At 43.4% G+C, this 17522-nt stretch overlaps 1 protein-coding gene across 1 annotated transcript; it reads right to left on the reverse strand.

The window, feature by feature from the left end:
- Positions 1–299: 299 nt before the first annotated feature.
- LOC128331025 (vomeronasal type-2 receptor 26-like) lies at positions 300–13332 on the reverse strand. Its single transcript, XM_053264391.1, has 6 exons — positions 13190–13332; positions 9641–9932; positions 7355–8230; positions 3843–4070; positions 3400–3526; positions 300–1201 (listed from the first exon to the last, which is right to left on the reverse strand). Exons 1-6 carry the CDS (start codon positions 13330–13332, stop codon positions 300–302), a joined length of 2568 nt encoding a protein of 855 aa, XP_053120366.1.
- Positions 13333–17522: the final 4190 nt, after the last annotated feature.

The following is a 17522-nucleotide window of genomic DNA, read 5'->3' on the forward strand; positions in this document are numbered from 1 at the left end:
CCAACTTAACTGAGAAACAAGAGTTTGATATTTATTTTATTTTTATTAAATTAAAAATATAGGCTGAGAAAACAACAAACAAGCTAACAGTCTCTTATGCAGAGAGAGAGAGAAATTCAGGTTCAAAAGTGAAGAACAGACAAAAGAAAACATAACTCCATCCCCCAAGTCAGTACATAGAGCTAAATCATACAGACAAGCATGTCCAGGAGAAGAACTGAGACAATGCTATGGTGAAATAACAGCAAACTTAACCTTACCAGACCTAATGAGACTTCCAACATCGCATGTATATTGTACTACAAATTTCTCCTAATTAGCTGATCCTTGATATTCAGCTGAGACCGCAAGATAATTATGTAGCATTTGGGGGAAAAGATGCAACCCAATAACCCTGCACTAGAGGCCAAGATGGAGAAGATCTCCACAGCCACCATGTATTTTCCCTTTGTACTCAGGTAAGTTGGAACAAAGGACAACCAAACACTGCAAAAGACCAACATGCTGAATGTGATGAACTTGGCTTCATTGAAAGTATCGGGCAGCTTCCTGGCTAGGAAGGCCACAGTGAAGCTGACAGTTGCCAGAAATCCCAGATAGCCCAAGACACAATAGAACATAGTGACTGAGCCTTCATTACATTCTACAATGATTTCTTCAGCCAGAGAGTGCATGTCCAAATGAGGGAAGGGGGGAGAAGTAGATAGCCACACAGCACAAATACTGGCCTGAATGAGGGAACAACCAAGAAGAATAGAGTTTGACAGTCTTTTCCCCACCCATTTCCTTATTTTGGTGCCTGGCTTGGTGGCCATGAAGGCCAGAACCACAGTAATTGTTTTTGCCAATACACAAGCAACAACTATAGAGAAAATCACTCCGAAGGTTATTTGTCGTAAATAGCAGTTCAGTATCTGAGGTCGACCAATGAATAGCAAGGAGCAAAGGAAGCAGAGCAACAGGGAGATGAGGAGAGAGTAGGTGAGGTCCCGATTGTTGGCTTTAACGATGGGAGTGTTTTGGTTCTTGATGAAAATTCCCAGCACCAAAGCTGTGATCAGAGAAAAAGAAAGCGCTAAGACAACGAAAGTGATCCCCAAAAATTCTGTGAAAGAGAGGAAATTCAAGCCCTTGGGAAGGCAACGAACTTTGTTCTTGTTTGGAAATTGATCTTCAGGGCATTGGAAACAGTCATTCATGTCTGAAAAGTAGAACAAATGCTGCATCTTTACATCTATAATTTGGTAGTTGGCAGCTGTTTTTGGAAATAGGTTCATGGTGAGCTTCCCCCCGAAATATTGTATTTGATTGTTAACAATCCTTCCACTATGTTTGATTGTCATGTTTTTTTAATCTTTCTTTATGTCCTACATACTAATCTCATATCAAAGAGTGATAAGCAACACTCCCTCCATGCAATCAACGGAATAAGTAAAAAACCGTAACATATCTCATATTATTACTACAGTGCCAGTGATTAAGTCTAGAGACACCACCATACCATGCAAAAAAATAAATTGTATAGCCTTTCTGAGTTTGCATTAGCTAGAGACTATACTTCTTTGGCCTAGCCTGTTGAAAATATCTGTGCGAATGCTCTTTTTCTGAATGAGAATCAGAATGAGATTTCCTAGAATTCTGATTAGGAAGCTTTTCATAGTATAACCACTCTGATTAGGAAAAGCTTCCTAATCAGAATTCTAGGAAATCTCATTCTGATTCTCATTCAGAAAAACAGCATTCGCACAGATATTTGCAACAGGCTAGGCCAAAGAAGTATAGTCTCTAGCTAATCTTTTAATGATGTATTTCTTTTTCGGCTCAATTGCTGGGATCTCCAGGTAGGTCTGAGAAATATCTCTTTGGAAACCTAGAAAGCTGCTACCAATCAACTGACTTTGATTGACCAATAATTCACTGAAAGGTGGCTGCACTTGTTTCTATACCAGAATGCATACCACCAGAGGTGGGTGGAAGAAACCTGCTGCTCAGAATCTTAATTGAAGCTAGGTTGCATTATGTCATAAAACATGTAAAACAATGAGATCATTCACACAATCAAAAACTGTGTTCGACCCAGGTTTGGGAGCTGGTTTGCTTTTCTTCATTCCTTGTTTCCACACAGTCACTTCTGCCCAGCTTTTCCTCTTATCTTGCTTCCACATAACTAAAAACTGGGAGCACTTAGAGCTCCCAAACCTGGGTAGAACACAATGAGGCAGGTCTCATGATTAGAGAGACATGCCTGGGGAGGGTGCCCACCCCAGGCAGCCCGCTGTCCCCAAACACGAGCAGATAGTCTGCTCTGGGAGGCCGAAACAGTCATCCACATGACTGTCAGCTCTGTTATGGAGCCAGCGGGTGGTGGGGGGAGCGGGGGCCGATCGGCCCCTGGAAGCTCCAGCATGCCCTGCACAAGCATGCAGGGCATGCTGGAGAGACCCCCGGAGCCAAGAGGCAGCTTTTCACCTCCCTTCCAGGGGTCAACTCGTGAGTAGCCGCACCGCGGCAACTCAGTCACGATTGCTAAAACCAGGTTCGCGGAGCGCTCGCTCTGCAAACCCGGTTTAAGCACTGGGCTACAGAAGCGGGTGACCCGCTTAGGAACCACCGGTCTCGCAGCCGAGCCCGGTGGTTCTCACGGGCTGCAAAAATCGGGCTAGGCTCCCTTAGCCCGATTTTTGCAGACCATGTGAATAGCCTCCGTTTTTAATTGTGTGAAAGACCTCCATGTTAAAAGAGAACGACAGGGAAGGTTTCTGAGTACATACCGTTTGTACACTTCTATCACTTCTGTAACCACATCCTTTCCATAAAACTCTGGGATTAAGAGGCAGGGTGCTTCTTCTACTGTAAGCCCTGTGTCCGGAGCATGACATCTTATACCTATGTGTTCAGTATATTTATGAATTTTTAAACTGTGAAGATATCCAAAAGCCTATCTGACATGCTGCCAAAGGAAAATAGACGGTATTTTTATCTGTCTGTCTGTCTGTCTAACATGTTTATATACTGCCTGATAAGAAATTATAAGAAGGCTTGTGAATCCTCAGTCAATTTGGGTGGGGCTGGCAAAAGGCTTCATTTAAATCACCTGGGCTCCAGTTTGAAACTATATGCTCCTCCCCTTTCATGAAGGTATTGAGAGCCTTGTCTGAGGTTTGTGATAACATTTGCCACCATATCTTTGTCAGTGGGGGTTTTTTCCCTGGAAAATGATGGAAATGAAGATGAAATTTAATATTTTATCAAATAAGTTTGTTTCACCCTGTATGTTTGTTGCATGTTAGGGAACTGTGTCATCATCTCTACTGTGTTTGGAAACCTGGGTTGGTAGCAAGCGGGGGGAAAAAGATATAATACAAGTTATTAGGCATAACTCTACATTGTGTCTCCTACCCTTCTGGTCTGAAATCTTCCCATCTGAACATGGAATGCAATCGTAACAACAAAATGGCTCCCCCTCCTTCTTTTCTTTCCTGTAGCCTGGATGGCACTTGGCATTACAAAGAGCAAGTGGCAGTGCCTGCATAGAAAAGGAGAACATAGATGCCTTTCCCACTTGATCCAACAGAGCAGTCAATGCCATTTTTTCCTTGGTGGTGGTGGTATGTGTGTAAACATTTTGGCTTACATACAGCCACTGTGCCACCCATGAAGAGGGGATTAAATATATGTGGACTGCCTCACAGTGACCAACTATGGCTGCTTTAACAGATTAGTAAACCAGGGACATAGCTAGAATTTAACAGTAGTCGACTACCAGGTGGGAGGGATTATCAAGTGGAACATTAGGACATTTTTGCATGCACTGTTGTTTAGAATCCATATTTTGATGCCACCTGATTAAACCAGCTGTGCCATGTAATGGCCTCATCATAAACTATGAACACTTGGCCTTCTATGGTCTCTGGATCCATCTTTCCTACTTTGACTCGTGAGAAGGATTTATTTGGGAAAGTAACCCAGTTGATTATATCAAATCCAGCTATTAATTCTCCATCCTCATTAAAAGACACCATGTCCCCAGCACTGTTGTTAAACGAGATACTCCTCAGGAAAGGGTGGAGCTAGTTTGAAGGAGAGAAAAGGCATACATTATTAATTATACATTGTATCCACACATTTTCGTGTGCTTGCATTGTTTCATATCTTCAGAAGAGGAGAGTCCTAATGTTTGACAATTCCACCTTCCTCTCCACACCCAGAAAAGCTGCATCTTCTGGATTGGGGAACTTCAGATATTGGATGGTATGCAGAACAGGAACCTGAGGAGGGATGGGGGAATTGATAAATGCCATGCTTCCCCCCATGGCTTGAGCAGGGTGGAATATAAACCAAAAGCAGGCTTTGGATACAACCCTATAGAAAGAGACACTGGCTGACCTCTTCAGCAATGGAGGGTTTGCATTGATTGATTGACTGATTAAGTGCTGTCAAATCGGTGTCAACTCTTGGCAACCTCGTACATAGATTCTCTCCAGGATGATCTGTCTTCAATTTGGCCTTTAAGGTCTCTCAGCGGTGCATTCATTGCTGTCGTAATCGTCCACCCACCTTGCTGCTGATTGTCCTCTTCTTCTCATTCCTTCAGCTTTCCCCAGCACTATGTCCATATTATCATAGCTTGAGCCTGGTCATTTTTGCCTCAAGTGACAATTCTGCATTGATTTGTTCTATGACCCATTTGTTTGTTTTCCTGGCTGGCCAATGCTTTCCTCAAAAGCAGAGCTGCTTCTCTAGTAGCGTATGAGAGTGGATTCATGGTCTGTCACTGAAAATCTTATATGCTACCAGAGAATCTACACTCAGAACACCTCAGAAACAACAGAACCCAGCACCCCATGGGTTAGCAACCCATGGTGGTGGTTGGCACCCTATGTGCAGTACACCACCACTCACTCCTGGCCACCCCAGTGCTCCCCAGGTGGAGTTATTGGACTGCTGCAACCTCCATTATTCCCTATGGGGAAAAACCTTAAAGATGCGTAAACTTCAACAATTCCTAAGAAATCAGCCCTTTGCCCTATTCCTTTGGAATCTGGGTTGTGGCAGGCACCCCTTGGGGAACTGCCACCCAACCCACTGTTTTGCCTCTCAGGCCCCCTTTCTGCCCCAGATCTGCCCCAAAGACATGTAAACTTCATAAATTCTTTAAAAACCCTTTCCCCAATTCCTTTGGAATCCGAATGGCAGCAGGTGCCCATTGGGGCACTACCACTTGACCCACTCTTCTGCCCCCAAAGCCCTCTTTCTGCCCCAAATCCACCCCAAATAACATCAACATCACACATCAACAACAACAGCAGAGCTTTGCAAAGAACCAGGCAGATTTCTAAAGGTCATGCACATCCACATCCCCCTCAGAAATGCAATTGATCTACACACAACCGTGTGAAACAACAACAATGAAAAGCACTATGCCCCATGCAATGTACACACTGCCCCACTGGCCAATGAGGGTAAATGCACACTGCCCCACTAGCCAATGAGGGTAAATTTTACCCTTAAATTTCCTTAAAAGAAATAAGGAGGCAACTGCAAGCAGATCAGCCCATGCTTTCACTGGTCAATCTGCAGGCTGGAAGGGCCGGAAATTCAAACAGATATGAAAATTCAAAATGGAGCCTGAAGGAGAAAGACTTTTAGCGATTGCAAAATGGAGTTCCGAAACAGCCGAAACCACAAAACGTTTTGTATCCAAAATAGGGACATTTTGTTTCGGCTGCAAAATTTTCAGTTTTGAGCACTGGGTGTTTTGTTTCAGCTACAAAATAGCTGAAATGGCCTGTTTTGGGCACAAAATGTTTCATATCCAAAATTAAACGCACACCCCTAGTAGCATGTTGAGTACTCTGAGAGATCCTCAGCTCTTCCCCAGTAGCATGTTGACTACGATCCAACCGGAGGGGCCCATCATCCCGCACTACATTAACAATTATTCTATTTTGTCTATCCAAGTGGTTTTCTTGGTATAATACAGGAGTGGTTTACCATTGCTTTCTTCCACACAGTTGAAATAATGCCTTTTCATTCTCACTGAAGTGATCGACCACCTCCAGCAACTTCCTATATTGCTGCTGCCCAATATAGGTGCCTGCTTGCTTTAGCTGGGCAGCTGGGATGACCTTCATGCTTTAGGTGACCCTACTGGGAGTATACCTCCCGGCATATTTCACTTATCCCGCCCAAGAACACCCCCCACCACTATGATGATGCAGCATAGTAGAACATAGCAGGACTTGGGGGTTTGCATACAGTCATTGAACTAGCACAGAACTATTTTCTGGAGGTTTTCTTCTAGACAAATGTTCAGTTGCAAGCGTGTTGCTGTTGATCAACCAATAACCTGCCTCATTTAAAGGAAATTTTTCTGTGACAGCGCTATAGCACTAAAGCCCAATAGCACAATCCAGCAAATATTTGTTTTTAACACTAATAGGCAATCTTGCGTTCAAGGAGCTTTCCTCATTACACAAGTGCTCATTGCTCTGGGTATCATCTATTACATCTAAAGCAGAAGGCAGAGCACAAGCTCTGAACATGCATACTGTGGTGACAGATCCTCCTGCCATGCATGTGTTCACTGAGTATGTGGTCTTGTATGGATGGAGGAGAGGCAGGGATCTTGAGAACAGTGCTATAACTGGAGAGGTATAGGAAGTATATATTACAGGGACACCTGAATAAATTTCCCACTGGGAGAGGCAGTATTGGGTAGCATTTTAACTTCTGTGGTGCCTCCAAGCTAGCAGAGAAGGGAAGGCATCTGCATATGAGAAAGATGGATGTTTCAATAGAAAGATGAGTGTTTTATTTAGGTGTAGTTCATGAAGAGAGGGTCTTCACGCATTAGAATAGCCATGACAAGTGAATTGCTCTGGATTTGAAATACAGGTGGCCCTCATTATTCGTTGGGGTTCTGTTCTCACCTACAGGTGAGAATATGGATACTGCAAATAACAAAACCTCGAGTCAATGGGAACTGGGGGCACTAGGTTCCTAACAACAACAACAACAACAAAAAGGGGGCCAAAAGAGCAAAGGGGGCAGAATTAAGAGAATAAATGGGCAGTACCTTATTCTCCAGGTCTCCAGCAATGGCCCCCCCAAACCTGAAAGTGTGTGTGTGTGTGTGTGTGTGTGTGTGTGTGTGTGTGTGTGTGTAGACACAAAATGGCTCTCTGCTGGTAAATAGTGGCCAGAAATGACAATGGAATAGTACAATGGAATGTGTATAGGCAAATTTCACCTATTTTTCCTCCCACAGATAATGAAATTGGGTCTCTAAGAATCAATCGGTGATAGGTGAAACCGTGGATATGGAGTAGTGGATGAGGGTCACCTGTATTACCTGCCAAGGCTGTAGATTAGGATGTTTCAGTATACCTCTGTCAATCAATGCCCTATGTTTTGGGTTGGATGTGGAGATCTTATGTAAAGCTTGGGCTATGGCATGTACTGCATTGTAGGTGCTGTAACTTTGTCCAGTCATGCTCCTTTCAAACAGAGTCCCAGGGAGGCTCTCCAGTTTCTCTTGGCCAGTACACGTATCAACATCTTTCTGGTTTTCATGAGAATCATAAAAAGAACAACTGAATACATTCTCCCAGAAGGCCCTAAAAAAGTCATCTCCTTGTTGCAACTTAGGACCTAGGATCTGAAGGAATCTTGGAAACCTCAGCACTTCACTGGTGTGAATTGAAAAGGACAAAGCACCATTATAGACTTGTATATCAAAAGCCCTGTGCAGCGTTTGGAATGAGAAATCCCATTGGGCTGTCATGACCCACACTTTACCAATAGAAATCTTTTCTACACCTTCTGCACCTTCAAATACTCCAGAGAAATATATCATCCATGTCAAACATCCCATGGTCTGGGCTCTTGCATTTACAACATACACTTGAACTTTGGGGCTACTTAGTGAATTTCCCTTGGCGGTGAGAGGTTCTAATGAACTCAGCATGTCCACAGCTTGGGAAATGGCTGGCATTTTTTCAGTGACAGCTATGCAGATTCCCTTCTGGAAAAGCATCGGTATTAAGGTCTGCACAAATTTTTCTCCGCTTTCATCATCTGATCTTATGATCCCAATCCATATCCAATGGAAATACAAAAGTAGCTGGACAATCCCTTTGTAAAGATGTTCTCCCTTAGGTACCATTCGATAGAAGGAAGGAAGCTGGGTCTTGACATTCATCACTGGAGCTAAGACACAGTAGGCAATCTAGAGAAACAATAAGTTATTTTTCAAAGCAGCACATTGAACAGTTGCTAAATCATCATGAATCAGTGAAACATCTCTTGAGATAAAATCCAATAGAATATCTTCATGTACAATTATTGTTAATTTTGTGTGTGTGGCAGGGTAGTTCCAGATAAATTCTGGGAGAGGTTTACCACACACACGCAGTCTCAGTTGTAACTGGGGAAAACTCACCTTTAAGGGAAGCCATGTCCTTACTTCTTACTGCGAGAGGTGTGTGTGGTGAGCGCAGTCTCAGAAAGCTCCGTGTCCCTTTAACATTCTGTGAGGAGGCCCACATCCAAAAAGTTCAGTAGTCCTCTCAGCACTCACCTCACACGCATCTCCCACCTGCCATGCCAGCTGCGGTCATCAGTCACTAGTGAAGTAGGGGCTCAGACTCCCTTTAAGCATCTGTGAGGGGCCCCACACCTGAAGCACCAGCTATTCCTCTTAGCATTCACTTTACCTCACCCATCACCAACTACACCTGCCCCTCCAGTCATCACCAGAGAAGTATGGGGCTCAGCTTTCCTTTAGTAATCTGTGAAAGGCTTTGCAGCAGCTGAAGTGCTCACTGTTCCTCTCAGAACTCAGCACACCTCACACATCTCCCACCATTCCTCACCTGCCAACCCAGCCATTGGCAGGGTTGTACCAATATGAGGCTTGGGAGTTCTCCACACATGCGTTTATGCGGAGGATTTACTGTGAACTCACACTTATTCCAAAAACCCAACGCAAAAAGTGGATTTGTTTTACCCCGGATATAAATCAGGCTGCACTCTAATGCGCAGGGACTTGGAGGTAAATCTGCATATGTGAATGCACCCCCTCCATTCTGGAGGAGATGCCAGGTAATGGGATTTAAAACCCCTGTGTGAAAAACTTCTTGGTCTCTCTTTAAGAACTCCCCATCAGAAGCTCACAGTATAGCCTCCTAATGCTGACACCACCCACTGCGGCCTGCACACTATTCCCAACATTGCTAGGTCAGTATCTTTAACTATATGGATAGTTATTTTGATCATGGGGGTTGGGATAATCTTAAAGCCAGGGTCCTCTTTCTTTGGAATAAATTCTGGTATAACCTTCTCTTTTTAGGGGAGTTGTCTTAAATTAACAGTGATCTTGGAATTGGGAAAAACAGTATTTATCACATCTGGAGAGAACCTCTCCAGATGTATCCAAAAGGTATCAAAATCAATCCAAATCAGGGCACCATCAAAAGATTAAAACATATTTAAGATTCTTTCCATTTTGAGATGCATTTCTCGCTTCAGGAAATAAATACACAAAAATGCACACTATGACAAATACTATAAAACCTTGTTCTCCTCAGCCTGCATATAAGAGAAGGCAAAAGGTTCACAATCCACACATTTGTTTTACCTGTGGAATCTTGTATCTGTCTAAGATCGTAGCAATGTGAAGGGAGGTATCCGTGCTACGACCCCCAATGGCAGCTATCAGGTGTTTCTCTTTATCACATTTGTAGTTGGGGACCAACCTTTCCAAACCGGAGAGAAGTTTCAGGGTGTTCTGATAAGTAGTCCTTGCATTTGCAAAACTTTCATAAACTTGGAAACCCAGGGTGATATTTGGTAAGATTATTGGGTTCTCATTGATCTCCTTTACAGCATATTCCATGGACAGGAGTTGCTGGTAGGTTTTTGGTACTAGACTAATGGGAGAATTACATTATATATAAGACAAATATATATATATTTAAAAACTGTTTAATATAAGATGAGAGTTAAGTCACCTAATGGTGCAGCAGGGAAGTAACCTGCCTAGAGAGCAGGAGGCTGTTGGTTTGAATTCCCACTGGTGTGTTTCCCAGAATATGGGAAACTACTATATCAGGCAGCAGTGATACAGGAAGATGCTGAAAGGCATTGAGACTATTTCCATGCTCCTTGGAAAGTGGACGAAGGGAGCTTAGCCCACTTTCCAGAGATCATGGGAAACACTGGGCTCGCAGACGAGCCCAGTGCTCCCAGGGCAGCTACCCACCTAATTGCCCCTCCCCTTAAATGTGGTCAACAGAGCGAGTGCTCTGTTAACCTCATTTAGTTGCTTGTGTGTCACTGCAGCTTGCGACGACACACAAGTAGACCCCCAACTGGGAGGCTGCAAGAAGCTCCCAGGCTCAGGGGTCTCTCCAGGATGCCCCGCGCACTCGCATGGGGCATCCTGGAACTTCTGGGGGCCATGCAGCCCCCAATCACCACAGCCCCTGCTGGCTCCATGACAGATCTGGCAGCCATGTGGGTGGCTGATCTTGCTGCCCAGCTTCGAGCGGCTGCTGAATTCATGAGAAGAGCTTCATTATCTCATACTGAATGGGAGATGGCAATGGTAATCCCTCCTGTATCCTACCAAGAAAATCACATGGCTCTGTGGCCACCAGGAGTCTACACCAACTCGATGGCACAATCTTTCCTTCCTCCCCTTGAATTATTTCTGAATCTCTTTCTGAAAGTGGAGAGATAGACTGGAACAACAAACAATAATGGCTAGAAGAGCAGCCAGCTGCCCAAATTAGAGGAAAGGCAGATAAGGGGGAAGCATGGTTCTGATCACAGGTTTCTAAGTCCTAAAAATCAGAAGCAAGTGTGGGGAGGATAGGGGAGGGAGCCGTCCAGCCACCCTGCCTCAGTTGTACTTTATGCAGAGACAGGGCTCATGATGACAGCCTGCAAGCCACTCAGTCCATGAAGGATAAACAGGATGTGGGTGAATGAGGCAAATTGTGAAAGACAAGAAGCAATGCAATGTCACAAAGGAATATAAAGCTTCTTGGGTCTCACTGACTGACTGACTTGCTGACTGACATGAAATTTCCAGACCAAACCACAAAAATTAGAAACATGTTATTTTTGTGGGTAGGTTCCAGACCTTCTCCAGACTACCCAAAAATCTACAACAAAATGCATTACTTTACTGGAAAATCCAGAAAAAAATGATCCCACTGAAAAAGTTGCAAGCCTTTATTAACTCAATCATTGAATAGCATGAAACTCCTAGATCAAACCACAGAAGACAGAAATGTGCAGTTTTCTCAGGTATGTTCCAGACATTACCCAGGCTACCAAACAAGTCCAAGACCCCAGAAAAATCCATTACTTACCGAAGAAATCTGTAAAAACTCTTGCATTGAAAAGGCATGGGGAATGAGACTTCATAGAGCTAAGAAAAGGCTAGCCACATACAGATAAGAGGTTATACTATTGCAAGCATCAACTCACTCACTATGAAATGAAATTCCCAGTCCAAACCATGAAGGATAAGAAAACATCCCATTTTCAAAAGTAGGTTCCAGACATCGCCCAGATGAACAACAACAAAAAAAGCTAAAACACCGGGAAAATGCATTATATTCCTGTAAAATGCAGGAAATTCCTCCCATGGGAAAGCATGGGGAATGAGATGTCATAAAGTTAGGAAAAGACTAGAGTTGCAGAGAGATAAGCAGTTAAAATGTTTGCAAGGTACAATCCCTCATGGACTTGCACACTGACTGACCTGAAACTCCCAAATTAAAACCAAAAAATAAATACTCTTAGGCTACTCCAATGATCAGGCAAAATCAGGCTAGGAGAGCCTAGCCCGATTTCGCCTGACCTTCTGAACCACCAGGCTTGCAGGAGAGCCTGGTGGCCTCAAGGCGGTTAACCCCCCAAAGTAACCCTCCCCTTAAACCGGGTTTGCGGAGCAAGCACTACTCAAACCCATTGTTTTTGCTCGTGAGTTGCCACGGCATGATCTGCGTCATGGCTAGTCAAGAGTAGACCCCCAGCCGGGAGGCTGAAAAGCAACCTCCCAGCTTGGGGGTCTCTCTGGGGCCATGCAGCCCTCAAACTTCCCAGCCCTAGCCAGCTCCATGACAGAGCTGGCAGTCATGTGGGCGGCCACTGTGGTCGCCCAGAGCAGACTGCCCGCAGACCCCCTAGAGGCTCTTCTCACTAATCATGAGAAGAGCCTCTCTGTTTTCTCACAGAAGATTCCAGACCTCAACTCTACCAAACTCCCCAAAAAATACATTATTGTCCAAGAAAATATGGGGAAACATTCCCATTGGAAACTGTGGTGTATGAGATCTCATATTATTATTTATTTATTATTTATTCCTTCGATTTTTATACTGCCCTTCTGGAATGGCTCAGGGCGGTTTACAATTAAACTAGAAAAAGCCTAAAGTCATAGATAAATAAGATATCGATGACAATGAAAACTGCAAGCTCTTTTATTAGTACACACACACATACACTGACACATACTCACAATCAAAATCACAAGCACGAAAGGAGGAGATGGAACAGATCATAAAGAAAAGATGCAGACCATTTACTTCAGGGCTTTTTAAAAGGACAATTCAGAACTACAGTACACTAAGGAACATGACTGTAATTCATACCTTTGGCATGAGCCACAATAGATCTGCATTTTCCTTGTCTGTGCAGACATACTTTGCTACCTAGAGTCACATTCCACAGCATTTAGAAGTCTCTTGAGTGGGAGAAATTCATCAGAGCAGGGAATTTGAAGCACGGTTGCAGACAAATATTACACTGCTTGGTGAAAAATCTCTGGTGAGTAGCAGTGGAGTCTGAGGGAAGCAACTATGGCAGGGGGAGTAGAAATGGACATTCTTAATTGGGGTCTGAGTTCTAGAACTGGGAATATATATTTTACTTTTCTCATAGTTATTCATCACATTTTATGTCACTGAACATAATACATTTGCACAACTTTAAATATTTGTGCTGCATATATGTTCATTTAGATCTGCATCTTTTAAACTCCATGTTTCCATCCAATTGCATATTAGGAAAAAAAAGCCCTCCTTTACTTTACATTCAATTGTTTGTTAATAGTCTACTTGTAGTGGAAATGTCGTAGCCTAACGAGTATCGCGGAAGTGGGGTAAATCCTTACAAAAGTTCATCAATGAAGTTTCTTTTGGGGTATTCACTGAAGGCTGTTTCATCCAATACATATGCAAACTGAGTTCCAATCACGCCAATGATTACATCTCCTCTCTGGTAATGCTTATATGGAAGCTGGAAGGGATCAGTCATGGTACACATGTCAGCATATGCCTTGCACTCAGTATGTGGCAGCCACAGCAAGAACAGCAGCAGGAGAAATACCACTGGCATTTCAAGACAATACTTGATTCAGAATGTTAAGTTTCAATGCTGCAGTCCGTTACTAGTCTGGATGCAGCATCCTTCCTTCAGTAGCTCAAGCTTTGTTTTCATAAAGGCTAGCAGCCAAAGATCAGTCTCTCACCCCGGTTCTGAATGACAGGAGCGTATTTTATTCACTGTGTTACTGATTGTGCTTTGTACACTAGGAAAGCCATGTGGGATTTGGCAAAATGGTGGATGAATTACAGTCATTTGATATGATTACAGGATTGAAGGCAATCTCCTTCAGAGTACTGTGCTATTCAAGTCACCATTTACAGTAAAAGAGCAGAAGACAACATGTTTGTCACTACACAGTGCAACTGAGTGGTACATGTGGGACACAATCTTGACTTTAAACGAATTTCACTGGTGGGGAGAATGAATGCAAAAGACTGCTTTCAAACCATGTGAAAAGACAAAAAAGAAGAAGAAGGAAGAAGTGTGAACTAAAATATACACAATATTGAATTATACACAACAATGTATACTGGAATACAGTATACACTGAGATACAGGGTTACACAATCCTGCAGAGCTATGAAAAATGGCACTGTGGTCAATTCAGCAGGGAGGTGGAAGAGGTCAGGAAAGGCAAGCAGTTACTGTCTTAGACCTGTTGGTAATAGAGTGATGACCTTGTGGGATTCATGCAGGCAAAATCTGATGAGTCCAAAGGGGGAAGTGGGAAACGATCCCATTCCATGGCAGGTGGGTCACTGTACCATGGAGGGCAGGGATGGGATAGGTGCCAGGATCACAGGGTAGAAGGATATTGAGGACAATGGCACCTTTTGATACAATGAGACAATGACCAGATATCACAGACTGCTTATCACAGAACTCAACTCAGTTCACACAGTGTGCCCAGTGCATGTTGCATGAGAAGCAGTATCCTATTCACTGCAAAGCACCCTGGGAAGTGCCATTCTTGACTATAAGCAGAGATCCTTTTGGAGCTCTCATAATCTCTTTTGTATTTCACTTTTCTAAATAGTTTAGTGTCATCTGCAAGTTTAGTCATTTCACTGCTTACCCCAACTTCTAGATCATTTATGGACAGGTTAAAAAGCACTGGTCCCAGTTCAGATCCCTGGGGGAACTCCACTTCTTACTTCCCTCCACTGTGAAATTGTCCATTGATTCCTACCCTCTGTTTTCTGTCCTTCAACTAGTTACCAATCCACACATGTACTTGTACCCTTATCCCATGACTGCTAAATTTGTTCAAGAGCCTTTGGTGGAGAACTTTTTCAAAAGCTTTATGGAGGTCCAAATATACTACGTCTACCAGATCACCTATATCAACATGCCTGTTGACACTCTCAAAGAACTTCAAAGGGTTAGTAAGGCAAGACTTGCCCTTAGGAACATAGGAAGCTCCCATATACTGAGTCAGACCATAGGTCCATCTAGCTCAGTATTGTCTACACCAGGGATCCTCAACGTTGGGCCCCCAGATGTTCTTGGACTTCAACTCCCATAATCCCCAGCCAAAGGCCACTAGGCCTGGGGATTATGGGAGTTGAAGTCCAAGAACATCTGGGGGCCAACGTTGAGGATCCCTGGTCTACACAGACTGGCAGCAGCTTCTCCAAGTTTGCAGGCAGGAATCTCCTTCAGCCCTATCTTGGAGATGCCAGGGAGGGAACTTGGAACCTTCTGCTCTTCCCAAAGTGGCTCCATCCCCCAAGGGGAATATTTTACATTGCTCACACATCAAGTCACCCATTTATATGCAACCAGGGAAGACCCTGCTTAGCTAAGGGGACAAGTCATGCTTGCTACCACAAGACCAGCTCTCCTCTCCCTTGCAGAAGCCATGCTGGATCTCTTTCAGCAAGGCCTGTTATTCTATGTGTTTAACAATTTTGTCCTTATGTATGTTTTCCATCAATTTACCTGGCACAGAAGTTAAACTAACTGGCCAGTAATTCCCTGCATCCCCCATGGGATCCTTTTTGAAAACTGGAGTAATGTTATCTACTTTCCAGTCCTCTGGTACAGAGCCTGATTTTAGGGACAAGTTACATATTTTTTCTAGGAGATCAGCAATTTCACATTTGAGTTCCTTCAGAACTCTTGGGTAGATGCAATCTGGCCCTGGTAATTTGTTAACTTTTACTTTTTCAATGTAGTTTAGAACATATAACCTTGTCACTTCAAATGGCCCCAGTTCTTCAGCCTCCAAGCCTGAGAAGCTCAGTTACGGAGTGGGGATATGGTAAGTATCCTCAGCTTCTCTGCAAAACTCATTCAGCTTCTCTGCAATCTCCTTGTCTTCCTTAATAATCCCTTTCATGTGCTCATCATCTAAGGGTCCAACCACCTCCTTCACAGGTTTTCTGATATATTTAAAGAAGTTTTTGTTATTCCCTTTGACACTTCTAGCTAATTAAAGGGTAATTGAAGCCACCCATTATTACGGCTCTGTCTCTCTCTGATGCCTCTCTGATTTGCTTCTCCAACTCTAGGTCAATCTCAGTGTTTTGATCTGGTGGGCAATAACTCATTCCTAGTAAAGCATTTCCTTCCAGTCCTTGTATTATTGCCCATAATGATTCTGTGGAGGACTCTGGTCCTCCTAGGTCTTAAAACTCATTGATTTCTGTCCATTCTTTAATATACAGTGCTACTCCGCCCCAGTAGGGCTGAACTATTGAGATAATTATTAGTTCAGTAGGGCTGAAGTAGTGAGAGTAAGGCCTGATATGGCTTGATCCCCCCACCACACAGAGGCCGCTGATCCTCAGTAATTGCCCTAGGTAAGTGCAGTGATCGGAGGGATGTGTTTTTTTAAAGCCTGACCTAGCACTGACACATGGAAGGCTGGATAGGTGTGGGGGATGCTGGGAGGGTTCATGGGGAGTGCAGGTAGTCATGCAGGGATAGCTGGGAACAAGTATGAGAACTCTGTGGGAAAGTGTAGGGAGGCCTGGGGACTGTAGCTCCTCCCAGAGCTTTTCCCATGGGGAAAATATAGCACATAGTTATACTTAGAGCCAATATAATGGCCTTCCAAAGTTTTTAAATTGTTCTTAAATGTTTTTCATTAGTTTTAAATGGTTTTAAACTGTTTTAAAATGGTTGTTGATTGTTTTGTTTGTTTGTTTGGTTGGTTGGTTGTACACTTCCCAGAGCCTTTGGATAGGGAGGTATAGAAAATCAATTAATAAATTAATTAATAAATTAATGTAGTTGCACAAGAGCACTCATCACGCTCAAAGCAAGAATTGCATAATGCAGTTGTGCAACTGAAAGCCACTGGAAATCATGACTGTCAGTTGTGCAACCGTGCTAATGCAATTCTTGCACTTAGTGCAATAGCACTCTCAAGAAACTGTGCAAACATCAATTCCAAGGTACATGTAGAATTGTGCAGTATACCAGTCACCATCCTGTTCATTAATAAGCACTCTGGCTGGTGCCCCTCCTAAATAGTCATGCTGCAAAAATGTTCAAGTTGTATTGCAAAGTCTGCTCCCTGCATTGCAACCAATGCTTCACACTGCTTTGCAGCAAGGAAGCACTGATTCTAACCCTGCATGTATCTTACATGAAAGGAGAGGATGCCCAAGATGACACAATTCAATTTTCCTACAGAGAGGGAAGCCCAGAAGAAGATGCAGTGGGAAGGCCATTGGAAGAAATCCAGGAGAGTCACTAGCCAAACAAAAGGCAATGCTGTATGAGATCTTGAGTCTTTTTTCTGAGCATTACTTTTGCAAAAATGTTATGACAATTCTTCCTATGTGATCCGTTGTGGAGCAATTCTGAAGAAAAGAAATGCCATTCTATAGCGGCACTGCTGCTGCTGCCCAGAAGGCAACAGATTGCTATATGGAAGATGGAGAATCCCAATTCCTAGTTTCAGATAAGTAGCCCCACCCTCATCAATGCATTGACTCAAGCCAACCTATTGAGCTGATATACCAGCTTGATTCAATGAAGCCCACTGACAGCATAATCAAGAAGTTTTGAAAATTAATAGTATTGGGTTGGAACCAATTCCGAGGCCAATAATTGTTGGTCCACCATTCTAATTACTGTGGTCATATAGAATGAGTATTTGTAACCAC

This window comes from Hemicordylus capensis, chromosome 6 (assembly GCF_027244095.1).
Source record: "Hemicordylus capensis ecotype Gifberg chromosome 6, rHemCap1.1.pri, whole genome shotgun sequence".
In the NCBI taxonomy this organism is placed as follows: Eukaryota; Metazoa; Chordata; class Lepidosauria; order Squamata; family Cordylidae; genus Hemicordylus; species Hemicordylus capensis.